This window comes from Xyrauchen texanus, chromosome 14 (assembly GCF_025860055.1).
Source record: "Xyrauchen texanus isolate HMW12.3.18 chromosome 14, RBS_HiC_50CHRs, whole genome shotgun sequence".
In the NCBI taxonomy this organism is placed as follows: domain Eukaryota; kingdom Metazoa; phylum Chordata; class Actinopteri; order Cypriniformes; family Catostomidae; genus Xyrauchen; species Xyrauchen texanus.
In genome coordinates, this window is record NC_068289.1 from 7,832,060 (window position 1) to 7,858,404 (window position 26,345).

Sequence of the window (26,345 nt, forward strand, 5' to 3'; positions counted from 1 at the left end):
TTGTGTCGATGTAGTGACACTAGGGGTCCCTATATGAAATGCTTCGACTAGCTGAACTGTGTTACATGGACTGGCAGTGTGAGATGGGAAAGCTGTTGCGTGCCTTGTCACGTAACCTACCCCCAATGCACCTACGAGTGACGTATGGTCCCCCACAACTCAGGTACAAGTGGACTGCTCAAAAAATGGGGGACAGGCTTCCCCAGCTGTGGCCTCTTCTCTTTTGTCTCCCCAAAAAGAATGGAAATCGTTCAGCTGGGGGCCATAAGTAATGAGAAGCACCCCAGAACCCAGATGGCTGAAAAATGGGCAGACGCTATTGTGCTCTAAAGTGCAATGTAATCAGGTCATGTGACAAGCAAAGTGAGATCATGTGATAGCAATTTAGCATAGCACTGTTTGAAATGTTTAGTGTGCCCATTGTTTGCCTCACTAGTTAAAGAAATTGTGGTCATTATACATTGCAGTATGCAATAAGTAGTAAGCTAGTATTCCATTCCAAACAAAGTCATGCTGTGCTGTATCAAACATTATTTTATTGGTTGTCACCAGAGGAGGGCACTATTTTTTCTACCCAATCTCTGCCCTATGCCACCAAAGTGAGATGGTCAGTAAAAAGTTGTGCCTAATTTTACTTGTTTATATATGCCTAGACTAGTGTATATATGCCCATATTACAGTGATTTAGAGAGATGCAGGCTTGTCATATCTAGGTCTGGAGCTTACTGAGTTCATGATTTGGCCTCCAGTGTGGACGTGTTCACACACGGATTGCAATATGATTCCTCTCTGTCTGCATTGGCCCAGCTCAGAATGAACACACGAGACAAAATCGAAATTAATCATAAATACTTGGGTGTCTATAGGTGAGGCTTAAGTGCTCTTCTGTTTTCAAGCTTTTACCACAATTACCATGCAACTCTGCTGTAATGACCATGTGTCAAAGCTGAGAGCTATGCTAAGGCAGGTTCACTTCCTGCACTGTGCAAGGTTTGTACAAAGTGTTTCACATATTTCTTTCATTGCTAAATAACTGGGGGCTATTGTCTTCCCCTATTAAAACATATAAACCAAAGCTTGTTTTCTTGGCCCAAGGGAGTGGCCTGCGAATGCCAGGATTTGCTGGAAATGCTGTCGGCTGCTCTTACATGTTGTCTCTGATGTTGTCCTTAAAACCGTACCGATACTATATGTGGTTCCAATTAGAAACCCCAGAAATGATAAGGATGCCGCGTGCGCAATTTGCCCTGTCACCTCAGGAATGCGCCTCATAATTTTTGCTGTCAAGACCTCTTGTTTCTGTCAATGTCGATCAGTGTTGGGTGATTGTGTATTGTGTGGTGTAAAGAGGTTACTGACATTTTTCCTTGGGTTCAGGTATCGGAATGTCTACAAGCATGTACCCGTACTCAAGTTGAAATTCTAATTATAGCATGAATGGTGTCAATAGGTTAATAACAATCATTGAGTTGGGTCTTCGTGAATATATCATAGTGTATATTCTTCTGTAATGAATCAGACTTCCTCATCTGTTACTGTCAGAAATAACCTCCTTGTTTCCCTTCTGTCACTCACTCACCATTGTGTCGAATGGGTCCACCCCCAGACATACGGGTATAAAGGGAAGCGTGCGTGCGTCTGTCAGTCAGATTTTTTCTTCGGAGCCAAGCGGTTGTGCAGCAGCAAGCTGAAGTTCACTACTGTTCCACTTACCTCTGTTTGCAAAGCACTGCTGTTGGATCTACGGCGCATTACCAGCGGCTTTCTCCCTCTCCCTTTCTCCACGCCCCTGGGCACTTCGACAGCGCTTCTGTCTGACAGAGTGTTGTTACTTAAAACCGTATTTTCTTCTAAAAGAGTTTTATTTTCCCTCACAAAAGAGCAATACACAGCAGGTGTTGAACGTCCTTTTCAGGACGCATACTTTTAAAGATGACTTTCCACCTCTGTGTAGTTCCTCGATTCGGTCGATATCTCTCCAAGACCGACGGTCAACACCACCTTTGGCTGAACATGGTTGAGATGTGCGATGTTGACAGGGTTTCCACTTTCTCAACGCCCCTGTCTCCCAGCTTGGCCTCTTCGGCGACACCGTTGATGACTTCACCGAGCAGTTTTCGGTGGTAAAGAGGCAGACAGAGGCTATCTCTCACATCATGCCCCATCTGCCCACTGAGGGTGTCCCACTGCGTCCAAACAACATTCAGCTCCACCTCTGCCCAGGCCCAGCTCTTAGCCCCAGCTTCGAGTGCCCCACAAGCACCTCCCTGACAAATTCCCCTGAAGAAGGACCTTCTTTCCCAGGGATGGGGCACCTCTGGCATCTGCGCCCAGACCTCTGGAACCTCCACGTCTGGCCCCTGGATGGGACGCAGAAGATCTGAGTGACCTACCACCTGCGGTCGTAGACATGATCAACCAAGCCTGAGCTCCCTCTACCAGGTAAATTTATGCCCTAATGTGGTGCTTGTTAGCGAATTGGTGTTATTTCTGGTCCGAAGACCCGCAGAGATGCGCAGTTCGGTCAGTGCTTTCATTTCTGCAAGAGAGGTTGGAGGGGAGGCTGTTGGGTAGGGTTATGTGCAGCCGATACAGTTGCTTCTAGCAAGCAGCAGCCTGCTTGCACCTTTGTCAGCAGTTCACTTAACACGATCTAGTACATGGCGCTTTTAAATGGGACCCCTGATGGAGGGAATGAGATGTTGTGTTCCTCTTGCCACGACACTAGACCTACCACTGTAAATGGCCGTACTTTATTCTCGGCTTAAACCTGACTGACAGACGCACTCCCACTTCCCTTTATACCCGTATGTCCAAGGGCAGGACATGCAAATTCTCTGTGCCAATTTCTCATTGGCCTTTTCTCAAGTTCAGAGGTATTCAAGGCTCTCAAGAAATACCCCTTGTGTCACGCCATTCGACACAACGTCTCGTTCTCTCATTCAGGGAACGGAGGTTACAACAGTAACCACGACATTTCTTCACATTTGTTCAGCAGATGTGTTTGGTATCTTCGGTATTCTGATAGTAGTGATCAAGACCTCACATTTGAACTCAGTATCTCTTTTCCAAAACCTATTTAGCTGCCTTACTGGCTGCTTCCTACATGCTCTGTAGGAAGACATGCGTGAAACGGACATAGAATTGAACAAAAACAAGGTATCTTTGAAGGCAGCTTCCATTTGGAACAGCCTTCATCTGGTGCCTATGACACCTCCGTAGGCAGCTCACTACATTTTAGAACAGCGCTAGTTTGTAAGTATGTGTGTGTTCGATACAATGAGATAGGGATAGAAATGGAATAAAAGAGAGAAATATAAAAAGGTAAGATTGTGTCAAATAACACAATGTCTCCAAACCTGGAGATTGAGATTATTAACTTTATTATTTATTTTTACTCTCTCTATATTTAATCCTCTTTCACATATATGCTACCATCCTAACACTACAAAAAACACACACTGTAATATGGCATTATTTAGTCCTAGTTCCAGAACATTCTATTTCCAACCCCACTGTTCAAACAGGTCAGGGGTCAGTCTACACAGTGTGAAAGACTTTATAAATATGTGTTATTATTTAAAGGGGTAGTCAACCCTGATGTATCGGATCTTTATTGCTTGCAAGAGTAATTATGTCATACATACAGTATCAGAGAATTACTCATGCTATCCATGAGCATGTGTTTGTGTGGTTGCCTTCAGTTAATAAAAGTGGATTGCAGGTATGCAACAAGATCTGTGCAGCATTAGAGATTGTCTCAACCCACTCTGTATGCAGGCAGCACATGGTAGCAAAATAAATCAGTCAAAATGATTCCCAACTGTCAGCGCTGGTGGAGCCACTGTAGGGGCCTGCCTTCTCATCTCTTTTCATCCTGCAGCGCCATGCTTCATTGACTCAAAGATTGAGGATTAAAAAAAGTATTTGCAAATTCACAGAAGCCCCTTTTGGCATTAGCCTATGTTCTTGCTCTCTTTCACAGGCAGGCCTGGGCCTAGACAGCTGCAAAAAATTTGTTTGGAATTTGTGTCTTAGAGGAAATAAATAAGGAGGTGAGGTGAAATCACTTTCACACTCTGTCTATCATGACAGCCTCCGTCTTATGAATGTTTCGGATGGGATTCAAATGGGATCCAAAGGTACGAATTTTGTCTGTGTAGTAGTTCAAATGTATAATGATACAGTCACTGTTTACAACATATCATCTGATCATGATAGGTCTGACTTGGTATGCATGTTTACTTGATAAAACCAGCACCCACTTATTAATGTCCTAATCAGGTAAGATGCAGTACAACAACAAGTGATAAAACCTATTTTCTCCATGATAATTAGAGTTTTTGGACAGTCACTTGGTTTCTATTTCTGTCACGTCACAGTGGGAAGCCCCACTTCATGTCTTCATGTCAACTTGCGGCAAAAAGGTTTGCTGCAGGTTCACCAATATCGGTAAAGTGCTGCAAACTTCTGGCAAACATCTGCGGTGAATCACAAGCTCATTCGCATGTGAAAATAATGAATGACAAATTTGCTGCAAATTTGTGGCAAGTTTGCGGCTGGTTTGCCAGATCTCTAGTTCCTTTTTCATAAGGAAAGTGTTAAGACTGCGGTGCTATCAAACCATTGCCCTGTTTGTTTAAGCATCCCAACCAACCTGACATATCAACATGCACTTAATCTATGTTGTAAGTTTTGGGACAGTTCATGTGGAGGATGGAGAATGAAGGGGCGCAAAAATACGGTGTGCAATACACAGTATGCAACGCCAGTGGGCACCAAATCTCTTCCACCCTTATGCGTCAGACAGCAAAAATATCAAGGGGGCACCAACGTTGATAATGCATATTCCCCCATAAATGGGTAGTTGCGTCCTTGCCAGTTTGAAAACAGTAATTATTTTTGCTATTCCGTTTGATGTCACACTTCACCTTTAAACATCAAACATGTTCTGATTGGCTGTGATTTTTGCCATGTTAAGGCTCTAATATACTTCCGGAGAAGTTCCTCTTCATTCTTTGTTTAAGGATAAACAGAAGTTTGAAACAGTCAAGCAACGGTGTACTGTTTGCCAACAATCAGACACCTGCCGCACCGCTGTGGGGGGCGTTTTGAAGTACATGTATATATGAGGATGCTCAGTAAAACCTTAAAAATGTGTTATCAATGACTTTATGCCTCATTCTATGAGTAGAATTCACACTAGATCAGTAAAATATGCTTTTTAACCACTCGATGATGACTGAAAGTAATAGATATGCTGTAGAAAATGCGCAATTTGTCTTGATGCACTCTGAATTCATGACACTTATGCACTAATATGATATATGTGGCCATAATATGCACCAATTACACTCTGTTATTGCATTTATGATGACCCGGATTAGGTATGTGCCCAAAGCCGAATACCCTGTTCGGAAAGGCATGAATAAAGACTTCAAAATGAATAACGGATTCATAAAAATGTGCACATTGTGATTTCAGATCGGATGGCCGCGGTCTCGAATCTGTTTGCTGTCTGTAAATTGTTCATGTCTGGAGCTTGTCAAGTGTAATATTAACTAAGATATGACATCATGTACACTTTCCACTTCTTGAAATGTCTATGTTAATGTATCATTCAGATGTGATTCCTATGCATTTATTTATAGCCTAAACCTGAGCGTGATCTTAAAATCCTGACCTGAAGTGATGATTTCACGTCGGTAGGGCTGCAACTAACCATTATTTTGATGATCGATTAATCTAACGATTATTAGCAGATTAAAAGGTTAGATTAAACATGCTTACTAACAACAAAGAGGACAAAATCATCTTTTAAAATCCTCTAAATGGAAGCGCAGCGTAGTTCTAGCGAGAAGAATAGCTGTACATCCTCACATCATTAGCTGTGTAATTCCTAGCCAATCGCATGTAAGCCATTGCTTTATAAGTCTGCTCACAATATATCACATTGCTGTTTCAGTGTGCTAACACAGCAACCTCCACCACCCCACCACCACCAGTTGAGCCCTGTCCTGCAGGGGGGTAGGCTCCTCCCCCCCTGCCTCCTATCTCCGGCAGGACATGACGGTTCAGGGTACAACTCCCTCGGACTGCCGGAAGGGGCCTACGCCAAAGAGAGAGACATTACTTTCTGTTTTACATTTATCAAATAAATGGCATCTTAAACTTTACTCAAGCCTGCGTGTCTTCCCGATATAAATGACATTCACTGAATTAAAGGGGGAAAAAATATTTTTATTAAGTTTAATTCAGTAAAGAAATTCACTGCTTTTTCTCTTGTTTTCCATTTAAAATTGTCTAAGAAAAAAATAATTTACTTGAGAAGCAACATATAAGATATTAAGACATGTTTTGAGAAAATGTATCTTAAATGTACAAGTGTATTTTGTATTTGTGTTTTTTTCTTTTACTTGGTTATATTTCTGCGAGTGCAGTGAAGACAAAATATACTTATATTCAAGATCTATTCTCTAAAAACTAGTATAAATATCTCATATGCTGCTTCTCAGGTGAATGTATCTTGTTTTAAATGAGTTTTAGATGTTTATATTGGAAAACAAGCCAAAACAATATCAAATAAAAAACACATTTTGTTTCAGTGTATAACGGGGTGAAGACTACCCTCTCACCTTTCTGTTCACTTCAATCCATCTTTAACTCACTAAAAAACAAACTCTCTCTTATTAGCAAAGCTACGTATTGCCAATTTTCTTCACGATAAGAAATGCACAGTGACGAAGTCATGAGCCATCACATTATAATCTAGCTGCATCAGGTGCGTGCACTCGAGTGATGAGCGTCCTCGTGACAGAGTGTTCATCAACCGGATGCAGTTTCAATCTGTCCCCCTTAGATCGGGACATTTGCAAAACTTATAGAAGAGGCGCTGACCACACAGAGAAATGCCAGTTTCAGACTTTGTAGTTATTTACATGATCTGCTTCTGTATTATTTGAACTTTAATAAATATATTAAATATAATTGCATTTAAGATGTAACACCTGTGTGTTTCCTTTCCAGAGCTACGGCTCCGCTTATTCCACAACGAGAGTGCTTCTGTATTTGCTTATTTTGTATTTTTCCATTATAATTCCCTCATACTTTGTGATCTACATCAGCTGAAGCTGTTTGGAAAGTTTAGAGTCATCTGGACTGTGGGGTGTGTTATTCTTTCTCTCCTTAATCTTGCGCGAACGGCAGTGCTGCTCTTGCGCGCCATCATTACAGTATAATATGATCTCATGTTACGTTAAATGAGATAAAATGACTATTTGACAACGAACATTTTTGTTGACAAATTTTTATTGTCGATGTTGTCGATAATGTCGACTAATCGTTTCAGATCTCATCTAGCCGTCTCTTAAATTTAACCACATTTATATTCACATCAGCAATTAAGGTAATTATCTGACTTTATTCCAAAAAAAGTTTAAATGCTCCATAAAGGTTTAAATGCTCCATATAGTAGTCATCTATTTGGAATATTCCTGCTTATGAAAAACAAATAAACTGAAACTTGCTCTGTCTTTTTTTCTTCTTGTTCTTCTTTAAACTGTGATAAATTTGAAGTGCTCTTGAGCTCTGAAAATGCTCTGTATAAATGTAAAATTATTATTATTTAACTAAATAATGGTGCCCTATCAAAAAATCCTGATAGACTTACAGGACTTTCACCAGTTTCTAGGCTAAATGTATTTATTAAATTTAATTTAATGGTTGAATTTGTATTTATTATTCACTACAAAATGTGTGCTTGACATTTCACATTTTGCTTGACACCTCCTGCCTCAGGAATAATGTTGTTATACATTAATAGATGAACAAACGTTCAGGCAGATAATAATATCTGAAATATCAGGAGAAACCAAAGTTAACAATATATTCCACAGTTAATGTAGCCTACAAATTCAGCTTCATCTGGTAAGATTTTTTTTTATTTATTATCATTTAATTAAATAATAATTGTAAAATAATAATTATTATTATTATACTATTATTATGAAAAGGCATACACAAGGCATATTTTATTAATACAAACTATAAACATAAGAGTAATATTTAAAAATGGCTGTTTCATTTAGTTTTAACGCACTTCCGTTTTAAGCCACGCCCACACACAGTTCTATCTAAATACAGTTACAGATAATTTGGTCATATGAGAAAATACATATACAGATACAGATAATGGCTTCACTGCACACCTCTAACACTGATATAACTGCAGAGATGGGTGTATTAAATAGTGTTGATTGGATGAATACAGACAAAAAATTATTATAGGCATATTTTTCTGTGGACAGATGTGTGAATGTGTTTTACTGCAGAAGGCACATGATTGAGGCAACATGTAAAACAAAAGAGTAAATGGACAATTAAGAGTATTTAACCTTTTTGCACATGAGTTTCTCCTGTACTAATGGATCTCCCAGAATGAGTTCTTTAATGCGCCCTGTAATTATAATACATTTAACCTCACACTTCACAGCAGGTGCTCTGGAGGACAGATTATATCACAGCAGGTGCACTGAAGGTCAGATTATTTATTATCAAAGATGTTTATAATGATTGATTATGATTATAAATTGTGAATGCACTTGCTGGTGTTATGGTTCAACTAGTTTTCATGTTATCTGGTGACCTTTTTCCGTTTTACACCAGATGTGAACGATTCTGAAAATCATGCTCCTGACTAAATCTTTTGCATGATACTGGCATCATTGTACAGATTAAAGTAAGTGGAATAATTAGGACAAACAGCAGAAGTATGCAAGATTAACTGAGGTAGGAGATTCAAACCCGGCCATCAATAATATGATCTGTACATCTCTGTAGTGCACTATTCATTTGAGCTATTAAACAGCAACAATTTAAGGGGACATCTTTGTATTCACATGAATCATGAGTGTTTGTGTTCAGTGTGAAATGGTGCATAAAATTCAGCAGTGCGTCCATGTTAATTTGTGCCTCAGTTTACAATTGGATGGTTTTGTCCGATTATGACATTGTATGAAATATGAATGTTATTTTCTCGTCGTAACGCTGCACCCAAATATTATGCAATATCATAAAATCAATCCGTAACTGAATGAACAAACTACCAACATTAATAAAACCACACTGAGTTTGTTTGTTATTAGTGTGGACATATGCTCAGTAGGCTTAAGTCTAAATAGTGACATTAATGTAGATAAACATCATAAGATCAGCGAAGCAATTAAACAAAATTACCCATTGTTGCCCATTGTCAACGCTTTTACGTCACTGTCTTTTCAATATTTGATGAAATGGTTTGTCATGTTGGTATGCAATAGCTTATTGTGTCAAGTGTAACTAACTGTACCAGACTGTAACTACAGCACTGTAGCAAAATACTGAGTCAGAAGCATGGTTATTGGAATCGCCAAATCTCACATTTGGTGTAAAATGGAAGAAGGACACCAGATGACATGAAAACCAGTTGAACCGTAACACCGGCTATGCACTCCGCCATATTTCCGTTGCAATGCAAGATGTGATTCTGAGTTTGTATTGTCATAGAAGCATACAAAGTGAGGAGCATAGAAGGTTCTAAAAACCTAGCCCTTCCAATCTTTCTGCCCCAAAAGTGGTTGTGATGGACGGAATGAGAGAATGCTCAAGTGGACTGACTAGTTTGTATATTCTTTGTTTGAAGTCAAAAAACATGGCAGCAGCACTGCATTTCAACAGTGCGCTCAGACGGTAACAGGTTTATACTTTTATTTAGTGATTGTTTTAAAGTTTGAATCATATAAAAATAAAGATATTGTGATGTTGAAAAGACTATTTGAGCAGCTAGTTCATTATGACAACCACTTCAGTCAATATGACAACCAATTTTGCTGGTAAACAGCAACATGAATGCAGATCACAACGGTTTGATCATACACGTCTGAGCCCAGTCTATTGTATTCACACCGGTTTGACAAAAGGGTTTAGTAGATTTAGACTAATTAAACAAAACAAATGCATGAAATGTTCTTGGAAAATGTCTCTACGTGAACGATTGTACAGATGTAGGTAAATTTGCACCAGCTCGCTAATAACTGCACATAGTTGTGTTCATGTTGACTGGCCTTGACTACCTGAATACCGTGAACGGAAATAGTCCTTTATCACAGTCTGCGTGTCATCACATAGTAATGTAACCAAACATCCACCCATCGATCTGTCTATGGATGATCAGAGTTTTTCTAAATAAATTAAGCCATCTTGGATTCGCATCAGATGTTTCATCTTTTCTTTGGAGTAACTCAGCACTTCACCATGAGTGATCTAGCACTGTAATGTGTAATAGTATCTGAGCAAGGCGATTATCAGCGCAAATTTTTCCCAGTTCACAAGGAGCTGCGTGCACTGTTCAGCTTAATCCCAGATGATTATTGTGCCCCACTCAAGTCCGAAGAGACAGCGTTTAAGTGTTTTAATGTCTTTGTTTTCACTATTGCAGCATGCTCTTATCCTGTTTATGAATATAATACAGTTGTAGACACTGGGACAGTTTTATCTCTATATTTTATTTACATTGCATTCAGTCGCAACTCGCGAGTGGAAGCTTCAATCATCGTACTCAAACTACAAGGATATAACTCCACATTTACAATGATTTAACCAGTTAATTTCTGTAATCGGACTCTGGGATGGAAACGTTTCTTTATGTGAACTTTTTTAAACGGATCTTGTATTATACATGGAGATTATATAAAGTAAGTACATGAAAGCAATGTGATCACAGCGCTGTTGGAACTGACATTGAAACAGACTGCAGCGGAAGTTATTTTACGCTACTAAGTGAAGCTTCCGCTCTGCGAACACAGAAGTGCGATAAAGGCCTATTAGCTGTTGGCCTCAAGCTAGGTGGAGCTCCAGGTCACTCCTAATGATGACATGGACCAACGGCAGTAAGATGGTGTTTAGCAGCCAGTAAGATATTTTCCTAAAAGTTTTCCCAGGTGAGCTGTTACAATCCACTGAAACAAAATCAAAAACACCTTTTTGGCCAGATTCTAAATGACATCACTCCTGTTCAATTCACTTTTGTACATAATTACAAATCAGATTTGTTTTAATTACAAATCATTCAGAAATACTGTATATGTCAGCATTAAGATAGATTGTTGTATATCGTACAGCACATGAGCAGACAATGACATTGACTCCTGCCACACACATGAAGGTGGTTTATAACATCTTCAACCAAAGCTAAATACTGCACTGTCTAGTAATGCAAAGCAGGCTGACAATCCATGTCCCAACAGTAAGCTGAGACCTTAATTTAGGGGTTGTGAAGTTTTGTCTTTTTTATCAGTATCCACAGAATCTGAGGATCTATACCTAATGTATGACAAGGGAAGGCAGGTTCTCTTTGTCTGAGAGGACATTGCATGTTTGGGTAATTATCCAGTGAACAGCATTCTGTTTATACAGACTTTGTTGGTGTTCTGTGCACCAGAAACCTACAGGTGTTTTCAGGTGGGGTATGGAAAAAATGTCCACACATGTATCAGAACACACACACACACACACACACACACACACACACACACACACACACACACACACACACACACACACACACACACACACACACACACACACAATCATAGGAACACAATGACACACAAACACACACACACTCACTCACTCACTCACTGCTTCACAGTATGAAGAAGACAGCGGGAATGGGAATGGACAGCTGGGATTAATATCTGTGTGTGTGTGTGTGGGCGGGTTGGGTTGCTTACGAGGACATTGTTTTTGTCACAAACTGGTAACTACAAGGGTATTATGCTATAAATGTGGTTTATGAGGACATGTCTAGTGTCCCCATAATTCAGATCGTTTAAAAACATACTAAACTGTTTGTTTGTTTTATTATGTAAAAATGCAGAAAGTTTTTTGTGATGGTTAGGGTTAGGGGATGTAATCTATAGGTTGTACAGTATAAAAATATGGCTATCCTTGTGAGAGTCCTCATAAGGATAGCCGCACTAACATGTGTGTTTGTGTTTGTGTGTGTGTGTGTGTGTTGCTCTTCCAGAGCTCTTATTCCATTTCACTGGCTTTAATGAATCCCATTCACTGAATCATGCAATATAGAATTGGCACTGGTCTGAAAAGTGACTGCACGCTCACTGCATTTACACAGGATAAAAGTCATCCTTTTCAACTCCCTTACTACGAGTTGTTAAATGCAGCTTTTCTGCTCTCCTCTTAAGTTTATGTTGTGAATGCTACAATTAATGAGTGCTTGGATTAGCACATTAAAGCAGGGGGCTATAAAGGGGTTGATATAGAGACAGGGCTGTTACATATTGTATCAAATTGAGTAGCCTTGTCTACAATAGCATGCATATAGTTAACATATTAATGTATTTACATAGCATCCTCATTCATCTCTGTGGTGGTGTTTGGCTGGCACCTATGGAAGTACGAGATCTAGAGTAATTGCATTACTCAAAAATGGCAGCAGATTGGGAAAATATAATTAAATTTCATGCTTTTAAGAGCCTTTTTTAAAAAACAATTCCTGGCCCCCTGGTTGTGCCTCAGTAGTTCTCTCATTGTAGGTGAGCTGTGTACCTTACTACAGAAATAGTCCATACAGCTTTAGGATATCTAAAGTGTCATGATTATAAGACTGCAAGCCTGGCTGTCAACAATCAGAAGTTCTCACTTTGATGTCAATAGTGTTTGTGTGTGTTCACAGACATCCGAGAGACAGCTTTCGTGTATGCCATCACAGCGGCGGGCGTGACGCATGCAGTGACCCAGGCCTGCAGCATGGGGGAGCTACTGCAGTGCGGCTGTGAGGCCACGCGGAGCCGAGGACCACCCCCGCATTTAGCCAGCATGGGCCCAACTGAGGGCGTGAAGTGGGAGTGGGGAGGCTGTGGGGATGATGTGGAGTTTGGCTACGAGAAGTCTAAGCAGTTCATGGACGCTAGGCGGAGGAAGGGCAAGAGTGACATTCGCACACTGATTGATCTTCATAATAACGAGGCTGGTAGGCTGGTAAGTTATATTATTTTGTCACAAATTCTAATTCATATACTTGTAATATAGCATGGTAGCCCATGGTAATTAACCTAGCACATGGTAATTAAAAGTGATTTTCATATAAATGATACAGAGAAGAAAAACAAAGATACATAAAAGTAATAAAAATGGGTCGCAGGTCAATCTGGTCAAATTATTTGAGGAAAAAAAAAACACTTTTGCTTTAGGATGCATATTTAACATTGGTCATGATGACCCAACAAACTTCAAATTGAATGTAGTCAGGGTCATATTTTCTTTTTACCTTCATGATTTTTGCATTTTAGGGCATGTTATGCAAACTGTCAATGTTGGCATCTGCCTAATTTGGCTAGCTTCTTCCAAGTGACAGTGACTTGAAAATAAAAAACAGAATATTTGATTGGATGCACAGATATAAATAAAAGATACATGTTTTTTTCATCTATTATGAAGTTTATAGTCCTATGTATCTTGTTATCTTAAATTCATTATTAATGTATGGCAAGTACATTTTTTATTATTTGCATTTAGCAATATTTTTTCTTTCTCTCCTCATCAGAATAGACCTGCAACACATTTTGGTTCACGCATCAACAATACATAAAGATTTGCATTGTGTTGACGAGTGAAGTAGCTTTGATTTACTTTCACAGTTTGCTAACAGCAACTTCATACAGTACCTGTTGCCCTCATGTTTGAATGCAGGTTTGAAGTAGATTATTGTTTTTTTTTTATGGTCCTGGTGAAATATCATAGTGGATAGAATTTTTGCATCAATGCATAGGTGTTACAAGCACAGTCGTGTGCTGTTTTGCCTGTACAACCCTTTAGAGATAGTCAAGCTCAAATGAGCAGATGGTGCACTTCAAATGCCCAAGCACGGAAGAGCTTGGAAATGTTATGGAACTATACTTGGCAAAGGCTGGAGAAGGCACACTGGACTGAGATAAGACTAGTTCACACACATCACCCCTTTCTCTGAGTCTTACCTCTCCTCTCATTCTAGATACATGTAATAGTTAAAGGAGAAGTTTGTTATTTCTGTACCACCAAACAGAATTGCACCAATTAGGTATGGTAGGTTCCCCAAACATTTTACCTATCTACCATTTGTGAGACGGAACAAGGATATTATAGTTAACTGAAACTGAAAAAACTGAAACAAAATTTCAAAAAATAACCTAGAAAAACTCAATTAAAACAGAAACTGAAACTTTTATCTAAAGCGACTTACAGAGCCCTTATTACAGGGACAATCCCCCCAGAGCAACCTGGAGTTAAGTGCCTTGCTCAAGGACACAATGGTGGTGGCTGTGGGGCTTGAACCAGCATCCTTCTGATTATCAAATTACCAGTTATGTGCTTAGACCACTACACCACCACCACTCCAATACACTTGTTTCAAAGTTTGACATGTTGTGCATTTGGCAGAACTGTAGCTGCTGAAATCTCAGGAGATTAGCAGCTACAGAAATACTCAAACCAGCCCGTCTGGCACCAACAATCATACCACGGTTGAAATCAATGAGATAAATCTTTTCTAAAGGGATAGTTCACCTAAAAATTAAAATGATCTCATAATTTACTCCCTCATGCCATTCCAGATGTGTATGACTTTCTTTCTTCTGCTGAACACAAATTCAGATTTTTAGAAGAATATCTCAGCCTAACTAATCATGGCTGAATGTGAATTCTAAATCTCTACAATGGCATTTGAAACTGAAATCTATTGATTTTAAATAATGCTGCATCCAAGCCACTAGGTGTCAGTGTAAGTCCAAGATGACACAAAGACAAAAGTTACTGAGTGCACCTGTAAATACATGATTAATGAATAAGTAAATACATGAATAAGTAAGACTGGGAGTTAAAATGAGAGTTAAAACAAAAACAATAAATAGGTAGAATTAAAACATTTACATAAGTAAGCAAGAGTTCCACGCACGAGGCGTTAAGGACATACTTATTAATATTATGCCCTTACCCAAACCCCTAAACGTAATCAATCAGTAGAGCGTGTAAACATGATAAGAAGCTGTTGTGTGTGACAGAAGTAAGTAATTGTCGCGTATTAGATGGAAACGATGTCCAGCGACGTCATTGGCTTTAGCGAAAGTCGTAGGAATCCAAAAGAGTGCAGTCGCATGATATTATACTAATTAGCCAAATTTAAAAAAGTTGTACAAATTCTGACGATTTTGTTGGGAGAGTGTGTTGGGTGTATCTGCATAAAAAACGGGAATAGAAGAAAGTGTTGTAAAATATTTTTCTATCCCATTTTTATATGAACAGACAGCTATAAATAAGCCAATTGTAGGATAAGTGTTTGGGAGACCTATTTATAAACCAAATAATTTTTGCTATTCTTTTTAGTCCTTTTCTGTTTTAGATACTTTTGTAATACTGTACAATGGAAATTTTGTATTTGAAAAACTCTTGAGATATACAAAAAGTCTTAATTTTGTATTCATTTCTTATAATTCTGTAGTTTAAGGAGGTCAGATATACAGTTTCCTTCAAGAAATCACCAATATTAATTGCACGTCTATATCGGCCACTGGCCGAATCCTCACACAAACTATTCCCCAGTGTCTGTAGTGCTTCATCTTACAGGGGTTACTGCCTCATACCCACAGGTCTTGTTAGCATGGGTCATTCACAGGTAAATAGACATTAAAGAACAAGATGGGGGAACAGACATGTTTGGCAGATACCTATGTTTTTCAATTAATGATTACATGAAATCAAAACTCTTTTCAAAAGCCTCGCAGAGACTTGTTTGGAATTAACTAGAGAAAACAATTTTAATGCAGCATTTATCAGATATTCAACAGGTGTGGATCTGTTCGAATCAATGCTTCCAGCTGCTCAGATTGGCTTTCGGGTCGCTGGAGGCTACAAAGGAGAGAGGGAGGGGAGAGACGAGGGTAAATTCCTTCTGAATAGCTTCTCCTTTAATCTCATTGAACTATCTTTGTGTCTTGAACTGCAGGCGGTGAAGAATTATATGAGAACTGAATGTAAATGTCATGGGCTGTCTGGCTCTTGCACTCTGCGGACCTGCTGGAAGAAAATGCCTCTCTTCCGCGAAGTGGGCGACCGTCTGCTTGAGCGCTTCAACGGGGCATCCAAAGTGATGGGTGGGAATGATGGTAAGACTCTCATTCCAGTGGGCCTAAACATCAAACCACCAGACAAGCAGGATCTCATTTACTCGGCTGAGTCGCCAGACTTCTGCCTGCCCAACAGGAAGACTGGTTCCCTGGGCACACGGGGGCGAATATGTAACAGCACTGCTCTAGATGTGAGTGGATGCGACCTTCTGTGTTGCGAGAGGGGACATTGGGACGAGACGGTGGTCTTGGAGGAAAACTGTCTCTGCCGTTTCCACTGGTGCTGCGTAGTCCAGTGTAAAAAGTGTTCTGTTAGGAAGGATCTCAGTTTGTGTCACTAACCAAAAGCCCTTGATATAGAGATTGAGAAGAGTGCATCAGAATGAGAAATCCTCTGGAAGTCAAGCTAGAACAATCAAGCTCTGTTGCAAAGACTCTTGAACATTCCAGATCCACTCTAGAATGTACTGCAAAACGTGCATGCACATTTCAGACCCTGAGTTTTTGGAAAACACTAGAGGTGCATCTGACTCATAATGCACCCTTCAGAATACCTTTAGAACCACGAGTCTCAATGATTACTCAAGATTTAGGAGGGGTTCATCAGCTGTGGAGTCAAGACATTCAGAAATCCTTATCTGCAGAGTGAAGAGGGCTTTTGTGTGTCTGTTTCTTTTAGATCAGCCCTGCTTATTTTGTCATTTCATTGAATGCTATAAGTGGTTATATCCTCTGTTGAGTCAATGAATGGAAGCACTTTCACTGTCTTGAGCACTCACTATGTGCACACAGGGACAGAATTGCAGCAATGGTGATAATAGAAGCACAGCAGCATGATGGTGCTTGATGTCAGTGCAATGGCAAAAGCTGCTCTTGCTCTGTACTATCTAAAGTGAGAGGGACATCAAGTAAAGGACATTTGGAATAGCGCTCTGTAAAATGGACATTGCCTGGACACAATGAAAATAATCTTATTTATATTGTCTAAAATGACTACTTGTGAGTGAATTGACTAATGCCCTGTCATTTCTTTTAAAAGCACTTTGAATGTGAGAACTTTTAACAGAAAGAGTAGCATGTCATTTCAACCTTAACATCTGTTGTTTCAAAGGTAAAAAGTATATGCAAGAGAAGCAATGTGTAAAAACTCTGTTTTCATTTGACATTTTTTGGTATAATATTTAATCTTGAGGGCTTTTAATGCACTTTTACTGGTACTGAACACTCTTTTTCATCCATTTGCTCCATGGTAAGACACATTTTTAGTGTTTTGATTGTTTTTAAATTGTTCACTCACATTATTAATTCTGTCATTATTTACTGACCCTTATGTTGTTCCAAACCTCTATGACTTTGTTTCTTCTGTGGAACATAAAGGGAAGTGTTTGGGCAGAATGTTAGCCTCAGTCACCATTAACTTTCATTGCACCTTTTTTTCCATAAAGTGAAAAGGAATACCTAACATCTTATGACAGATTTTTCATTTACGGTTGAAATGACCCTTTAAGAATAAAAGTGCTTGCATATTATTGACCTTGCATATGCCTTTAGTATGCTATCACTGCTCAATTTGCTAAACTGATTTTTACAGATTGTTAATGACAGTGTATGAGAAATGTATTTCCATTGTTTGTGATATGGTTTCCATGGCAGTGTCAACTTTTCACAGATCAGTTCATGTGTCCCTTTTGATTTGTCAGTAGTATCTTTGGGTCATCAAAACACTGCATTTCCATAAAGGGCAAATTCAGGACTTTTTAGCACCATATTCAGTGTCAGACAAATTAATCATATTTGAAATATAATATTTCTGCTGTCTGTATCATTAATGAAATCAGAAACAGCAATGTTAAGAAACAGACATAAAGAATGTAGAGTTTCACTAGATACTACAGGGTCAGCCATGAGACTTTCATCAAGTGTTAATCTCAAGCACCCCTTCCTTTGTTTGGAATGTATTGCATTTTTTGGAACATACCTTCATGAGGTATCATCTGAAGTTTTCTTCTTGTTCTCCTATCTTGTGAGCCACAGACCATAGAGAAATACATCTTTCATATGCATTTGTAATAGGAGCACAATAAATATAATGGACTTAAGATAGTGAAAAGTAATGGCATGTCCAGTAAATGTAAATGACTTGAAACCACAGTATTCAGCTCTATTTATCTGAGGTCAGTTCTACACTTTAAATAAAAATCGTAAACTGGTACATGAGAAATGTGGTGGAAGGATATGCAAGATTATCAATTGCTCTTCAAAACAACTGTTTATTAAGTTGTCTTGCATTAATTCATTACAGAATGTGATATTTTGCTTAATCATAATGTCTTTGAGAAAGAAGATTTAAATGATTTAATAGGTAATTATTTAAAAAGTATAATGAAATCGGATAGAAATACATTTTAGGTACTTTGAAATAGGCTTTTATTTAAGAAAATTCTTAATAGACTGTAACAGAATTGTAGGTTGAATGTTGTATCTCTCACATGAAGTTTTGACTTGGAGAGATGATCCCATTACTGATATATTTATATAGATGGCATAATGAAGCTTATGCCATGCTTTCCTTTCATAGACATTAAACAAATCATATGAATGTTGTTCTAACTGCCTTACTTTACATGGAGTCAAGACTCGATGCTTTACGCTGTCTCTCTTGGGCAATTTGAGACATTTCTTTAACACCACAGCTTCAAGTGTATCGTTTTGCTACTCAGCAGAAAAAAAGGTGTTGTTTTGAGTTATTTACGCAGTTGGAAAAGACTGCCTTTGTATTAGTAGAGTCCTGCAAGTCGGCACAAGTTAATATTTTCCAGGAATTTGGGCTGCATAGCCAACAGTGTTGAAGATGGAGGGGAAGATGGAGAGCGGGAATGTGCCAGGAGCATGAGAGAACGAGAGATACAATGATAGACAGCCCAGAGCAGGACAACATCAGCAGAGTTATTCCACAGACAGCCATTAGATTTATAGAAGCAGATCTATTAAAATGGCTGCTGTTTTGAATGGTGAGGTACACTTTAACACACACACACACACACACACACACACACACACACACACACACACACACACACAGAGACACAGTGCCTGTGGAATGCACATGATGAGAGGATCATTCTGTCTTTGCCTGCTGATAGTAAAACACAGGGAACTAATGAAGGCCTGCCACTGTGGGTGGATACACAGTGTGATGGGATACACTCTCATTTCCTCTGATCACACAGACAATGAAGTGTAAAGACACTGGAAACGAGAGACTGTGAACTCCAGTGCAACTGTACAGGTGGTATTCATCTTATCTAATTTTAGCTGTTGAAAAATGTATTTATGCTTTAACATTTTTGCCCTCATATGACTATTTTCATGGGGGATTTATATCATTGTGGTTCATAATATTGCTACCTTATCTGTGTAAAATGATATCCAATATTACAACTTTGTTTATCATGACAACACAACCCAATAAACTGATCACGGAAAGCAATTTTATTTCACGAAAATGATATAATGTAGAACAGAGATTTTATCACACGAACATCAATGCATATTATGTTAGTTTCTTGTGGCTATACTTTGGAAACAGTATGTATTTTAACATATATGGACTGGCCCCATTCACTTCCATTGTACATGCCATTCTGTAACCATTTGTTTTTCTTTTTTTAAATAAATGAGGGACCAGTCACAATTATTGCATGTGGTAATCAACATAATAATAATAATAGCCTGCTTTATTTGTATATAGCACCTTTAAAGGTTGCTTCTCTAAGCACTTTACATAGAAAAATAACATGAGTATAAGAATACAAAGCATTAAAACAGAGTAATTAAAACACAATACAAAAAATAAACTAATCAAGTAAAAGGTGTCCTGAAAAGAGACAAAAAGTCTGTGCTTCTCTAAAATCAGCGAGTTTCACAATTTTGAAACATAAGATGAAAACGTCCTGTGTATACATTGTGTAGATTTTGCATTATGCAACAAACGCTGTTGATTGATTTTAGGTTGTACTTGATTGAGCTTCATTTGTACTGGTAATGAAACTGGAACATTCCTTAAAAGGGATAGTACACCCAAGAGGAGATGTTAAGCAGAATGGCAGCCAACTTTCACTTTGATTGTATGCTAACAAGATGCCATGAAATTGAGTGGTGATTGAGACTAACTAACTAGCATATCCTTTTGTGGTCCATGGATGGAAGTCATTTGGTTTTGGTACGACATTAGGGTTGAGTAAATAATTATAGAATTACAAATTTTGGGTGAACTATCCCTTTAATGTGAACTATAATGCTGGTGGGGAAGCACAGACAGAAAATGGTTTATGTTTGTGCATGTGTACACAGGTGCATGTGTGTAGCCAAACGTAATACCACCATGCATTCCCCCTTGTTCTGACAACCAGTCTTTATCTAAATAGAGATGCTTACTTTAGGAAAACACACATAAAAGTCTACCTGTGAATAAAGGCTCTGAAGAGATTTTATCTGGAGGTAATCAGTATAATTACAACTTGGGCTCTATTCTGTGAGTCTGTGTGGTTCATGATGGGATGGAAGAGTGATATTTATGCGTCCTAGCTGCTACAGGGCATGGAAGTTCAACAGTTTCGAAGAGGGTTGAAACAGCCTCATCTCCTAATGGTAGCGGCAGTGCTCGATAAATAACACAATTACTTGCCCCATTTCTTTTTGAGGAGTTTAGTGCTCTCAGTGGATTGTTAACCTCTCATGTCAGCGTTTTAAGTGCTGATAATATCTCCAGAAGAATGCTTATTCATACTGTAGTTACCCTTTATTTGTCTCTTTTTGGCCGGACTTCAGTAATCCCTAAAACGTAAAGAGACCTGAGCAACGTCCCAAGTCTGTGTCAATAAACAATATTGTTTGCGTGCTTCCTGCTCTGGGATTGCCAGATGAAAATTGAGCCTCTGTCCTCAGTTAGATCAGGAATGGCTCATTCCAAAATTGGCCTGCAATGAAGTGTTTATAGGTTTGTGGTTTGCAGGCATAAGGTCTCAAAGGATGATGCCAGCTCCTGCACGCACATACCCAATTACACTTACTAAAGTGCTCTTTTTTTACACACTTCCCATCACTTAACACAAGATGGAGCTATTTGAACGGGGAGGTCTCTTGTCATGACTTCATGCTTAAACTCTTCAAATTGCGCCTTTGAACTACACTGCTGGAAAGGCAATCCAGCCTCTCTGATAGATGATTCAGATTTCTGTATTGCCATATGGCTCATTCTATAGGGTACATTCAATGTCCATTGATGATAATCATATATTTTTTATACTTTTCTTCAGAAATATCCAATTTTATCCATTAATGGAAAGCGTGTTATAATATCACACAAATATTTTGTACTACCCATGTTTCATTTTGCTTGAAATTGCCATGATGTTTCTTAATTGACAGTTTTTGCATTGCCCGCTTTTTAAATTGAGTGGGTCACAAGTTCAATAATAACGAGTCAACAAATTTTAAGACAACATTTTCTATTTTTATTTTAAAAAGTTTGACATTTTTAATAAAGACATATATCTTATTTTGTTCATGTCCACAAAAGTGCTGTCAACTATGTTACTAAACAAACACCCCCTGCAAATAAAAAATTGTGTATCCCAAAACCATTTGACCAGAATAATGTGATTTCATTTTCCTTTGTGTGGGACAACACAACATAATGGCGAATGTACATTCATTTGTTATTGATTTCAATATTTTAACTGCAATAGCATATTGTCAAGGAGTATATTAATTGGCCATCAACTATGTTGGGTACATTGTTATAGTTTGCAATATTTTTATGATTTTAACTAAAATATATATTCAAATTTGAGGTTAACCTGATCAAGAAAATGACATGTGGTTTGCCAGGCAACACCTACCTTTGGAATTATGAGTCAAAATGGTGGAATTGTCAAATATGTTACCTTCTAGGGCCAATTCTTAAGTAACATGTTGACCCTACTGTGTCCAATGATGATAATTAAATATTTTACAAAGATCATTTTTTTGTCATAATTTAAGCCTGTATGTGTCAGAGGACACTGAGGGTGTGTGTGCCCTCATGCATGTGTGTGTATGCGTGTGAAGCTTGATGATTAGGGATTAGGGAGGACAGAGGCTCAATTTAATTGATTTTATTAAATTAACTAGACATTGTTCATTTGCAAGTTAAAACAGAGATCTTATGCTAATGGTTTCATAATACATTTCAAATAACAAGAATGCTGCTCCTGACATCCTTCAAGGTATATTTTACAGAAAGGTTGTATTATAGGGAGTTTTGCATTATAGAATGAACCATATATAACCAAGTTAAAGACAACTGTGAGTAGAGTATTGCTTGAGAAGGGTTTTTATAGCCACAAGATGTGATAACATGATTTTATTGTGATAAAATAACATACTAAACTTTTCTGTGTAAAGTTATAGAAAATGTCACTACTTTTTGCCATGATGTAATGTTAACAAACCCTAAAACTAAAAAAAAAAGACCTTTACAGAACTGTACAGCTCAAATAATAAAAATGATTAACAGGAGAATTCATGTAAATGCTTTTATAAAATTATTAGCTTCACATTTCTGCCTAAACCCTCCAAAATTTAGTCCCATTCATTTCCATTGTAAGTGCCTCACTCTAACCTCGATTTTTGGGCTTTTTTTTAAAGAAAAGGAGGGACGAGTCGAAATACATTTTTGTGGCAATCAACATTATGCCACCAATGCTGTCAATTTAGCTTAACTTGTATTAAACCCATAATATTCCTTTAAGCTTCTTACCAATTTTGCCTTTTTTACCCAAAAATGGGTAAAAATGAAAATTCCCTCATCATTTACTCACCCTCATGCCATTCCAGATGTGGAATGTCAAGATTTTTAGAAGAACATCTCAGCTCTGTAGATCCATACAATGCAAGTAATTGGTGACCAAAATGTTGAAGCTCCAAATAGGACATTAAGGCAGCACAAAAGTAATACATAAGATTCCAGTGGTTTCATTTTTTTTTTCTAAAGTGATCCAATCAGTTTTGGGTGAAAACAGACCCAAATATAAATATAGTTTTTTTCACTAAAAATCTTGACATTGGCGATCATGATTTCAAGCTCGATTACACTTCCTAGCACCATCAAGCACTTTTCACATGCGTCAAGCACTAGGAAGTGTAATCAAGCTTATATTGAATTATATTTTGGTCTGTTCTCACACAAAACCTATTGGATCACTTCAGAAGACATTGATTAAAACTCTGTAGTCTTATGGATTACTTTAATGCTGCCATTAGGTGCTTTTTGGAGCTTCAAAAGTTTGGTTACCATTCACTTGCATTACATGGACCAACAGAGCTAAGATATTCTTCTAAAAATCTTCATTTGTGGTCTGCAGAAGAAAGAAAGTCATACACATCTGGGATGCCATGAGGGTAAGTAAATATAAAGGGAATTAAAATTTTTGTTTGAAATATCCCTTTAAATATAAATTGTCCTATGGTGTGACAAATGCATTTTTGAAAGTACAGTACAAATGTTCCGTGTAGTTTCTTAATTAAACAAGAGTATGTTATGTCAACTATCCATATACAAAGAAAGTACAATAACTAGTTACACAGTAACTAGAAAGCCATTTATGCAGAAATATATATAGTATATAACGTATAATGTGAGACAGTGTGTTCCAATCAGTGCAGTACCTACAGTGGATGAGACCTTACAGGGCAGAAATGATGCAGTTGTTTAGCTGTGCTTTTGTTTGTTAGCACACATCGGCATCAGCTCTCAGACAGTCATATGGGATTGGTAGTGAGGTTTAAGACCTTGGCTGAAGTGTGGAAGAAACTCTTCTTAGGCCTTTATGGATAGGAATTTGTAGCACATTCTTGGAGAAAAGATAGAAGAAGTGATGTGCAGAGGGATAAGAGGGATCAGATTATTTTGGTATTCCAGAGTGCATTTTTTATAATATAGAGGGAATGTACAAATGGAAGCCTGCAGCTGGTATTATTTGATGCCGAGTGTCTTTTTTTGTTTTAACATCAGCACTACAGTGCCAGACAATTATAGGTTATGTCAGGGCACTTTGGTTGACGTCTGTATACAAGTAGACCAGAAGCTGCTTTTTCATTCCTCAAATGAAATCTTCGTTTGTCTGAGGACATACAGTCTGTGCTTGACTTTTATTTGTTGGATTCGGCACCTTTTAAGTCCTTTTAGATAGTTTTTTTTGAGCACAGAACATCTTGGGATGTTTACTCATAGAATCTTGATGCACAGTGGACCTCCTGCAAGGCCAGAGCTGTTTACTACTGTTTCCAGCTGTTCTTTGCAAATGTCCTCTGAGTAACTTCAGATTCTTAAAGGGATCATTTTAAAGGGACAGTAAATTAAACAATGAAATCTGTCATTATTATCTCACCTTCATGTTGTGTTAAATAAATTACTTTCTTTCATGGATCACAAAGGGAGGTGTTAGGCAGAATGTCAGCCTCAATCACAATTCACTTTCAATATGAAAAACAAATCCTACAGTACAAAAGTGAATTGTGACTGAGGCTTATATTTTCCCTAACGTCTCCTTTTGTGTTCTACTAAAGAAAGGGTTTGGAACAAAATGATGGGAAGTAAATGATGACAATTTTTTTCATCTCTTTAATGACCACAATTTACAGGTAAATAATCTCAGTTTTATACTCTTGTGGTCTCATTCTACCTTTGCCTACCATTGTCTGTTTATCTTTTTTCTCTGTCTCCAGATCAAAAACCACCAGCATGCTGAACTCATTTGGAATTAAGCTTTCATAATTCTCTGGATAAACAGTTTGCTCCTGAATGAATAACAAAAGCAGGGATATTTGCATAATCAAGGAAATGTGCCCCAGCATAAAAGGAAGTCCAAAGTGAAGACCCCACACCATCCAGTAGACAAGTGAAAGAATTAGTTGTGAAATGGTTATGGGTGTAAACAATACTTTGTACACTGTTGTTTCTGTATAATGTGTGTGCATACTGTATACAATACATACAGTGGGGTCCAAAATCCACACTGAATATCTTGGATTTAATATCAAATATAAATCCTGAAATGAACAGATAGTTTTAGGATTTTGAAAAATTCAAAACAAAGATGTTATGATGTTAAATGAAGAAGAAATATTTGAGAAGCTATTTAAATTTCGACAATGCCATATTCCCTTATTTGTACAAAAGGTTAGATTTCCTTGCTTTCATTGAAGCACACAAGATGTTCTTTGGAACATTCTCAAATCATGCTGGAATAACATGGATCATCAGGTTTTGCACAAATGTTGGATACCATGCCAGCTCAAAAGCATGCTGTCATTAAAGGGATACACACCTAATACTAAGCATTCTAAAATTCATGTTAATGTTTTCTTAAAACTTTTAATCTAATTGTAATGCTTATATTATAGTTGGTAACTGTTTTATTTATTATTATTTTTTTATAAATTTGCTAAATACAATACAGAAGCATTTTCACTCAGACTTAAGGACCCCACTGTATATCTGTAATTACAACCAAAAATGCATATTGGGCATATTTCTGTTAAATGGCAAAAAACATTCTCTAATCTCTATTGTATTGGACTGCATCACGTAACGTCATATCATCTGCAGCAGCAACCCAAACATTTTCACAGTTTCAAGAAAAGAAAGCAAACAGGCATAATTCTGCTCAATCAGTGATACCTAGCAGCAACCCAAGCGGTAAAGAAAACAAGCCACGCTCTGCTGTTTTTCAATAGTCATGACTCAGCAGCTGGACAAGTATCTGACAGCAGAAATCTCTGATTATAAATACAAATGTAAACTGGTGACCCACTTGATCTATGGAAGATGCTGTGCTCTCAAAGGAGATAAACTGGATGATTAAAATGCTCCTGTGGACAGTAGGGGGGCGCTTCAGTTATCACTTTTAAAATGCCACTCATATGCAGGCATTTGTCAATTATTACCAATGGCGTATCAGCCCCGGGAGACGTGGGGGACAGATCACCCTTACTCTTTAAAAAGGTGATTTTTGCACTTTTCCAAGCTTAACCCATATTGAGTCAAAATGGTGGATTTATATACAGTATTTTTGCATTGTGTTACTTTGGGTTGATTGAGCAACCATCCAGCCAATCACAGATGAGTTTCATGAACCGAAACAA

General features: G+C 38.0%; 1 protein-coding gene across 1 annotated transcript in view; it reads left to right on the top strand.

Moving 5' to 3' along the window:
* Positions 1 to 18,545, top strand: part of LOC127655148 (protein Wnt-6-like) — a 32,532-nt gene extending 13,987 nt beyond the window's left edge. The window contains exons 3-4 of the mRNA XM_052142792.1: positions 12,734 to 13,038; positions 16,037 to 18,545. Coding sequence (XP_051998752.1) covers positions 12,734 to 13,038; positions 16,037 to 16,498 — 767 coding nt within the window. The 3' untranslated portion in view covers positions 16,499 to 18,545. The remainder of the gene's footprint in view (positions 1 to 12,733; positions 13,039 to 16,036) is intronic.
* The last annotated feature ends 7,800 nt before the right edge of the window (positions 18,546 to 26,345 follow it).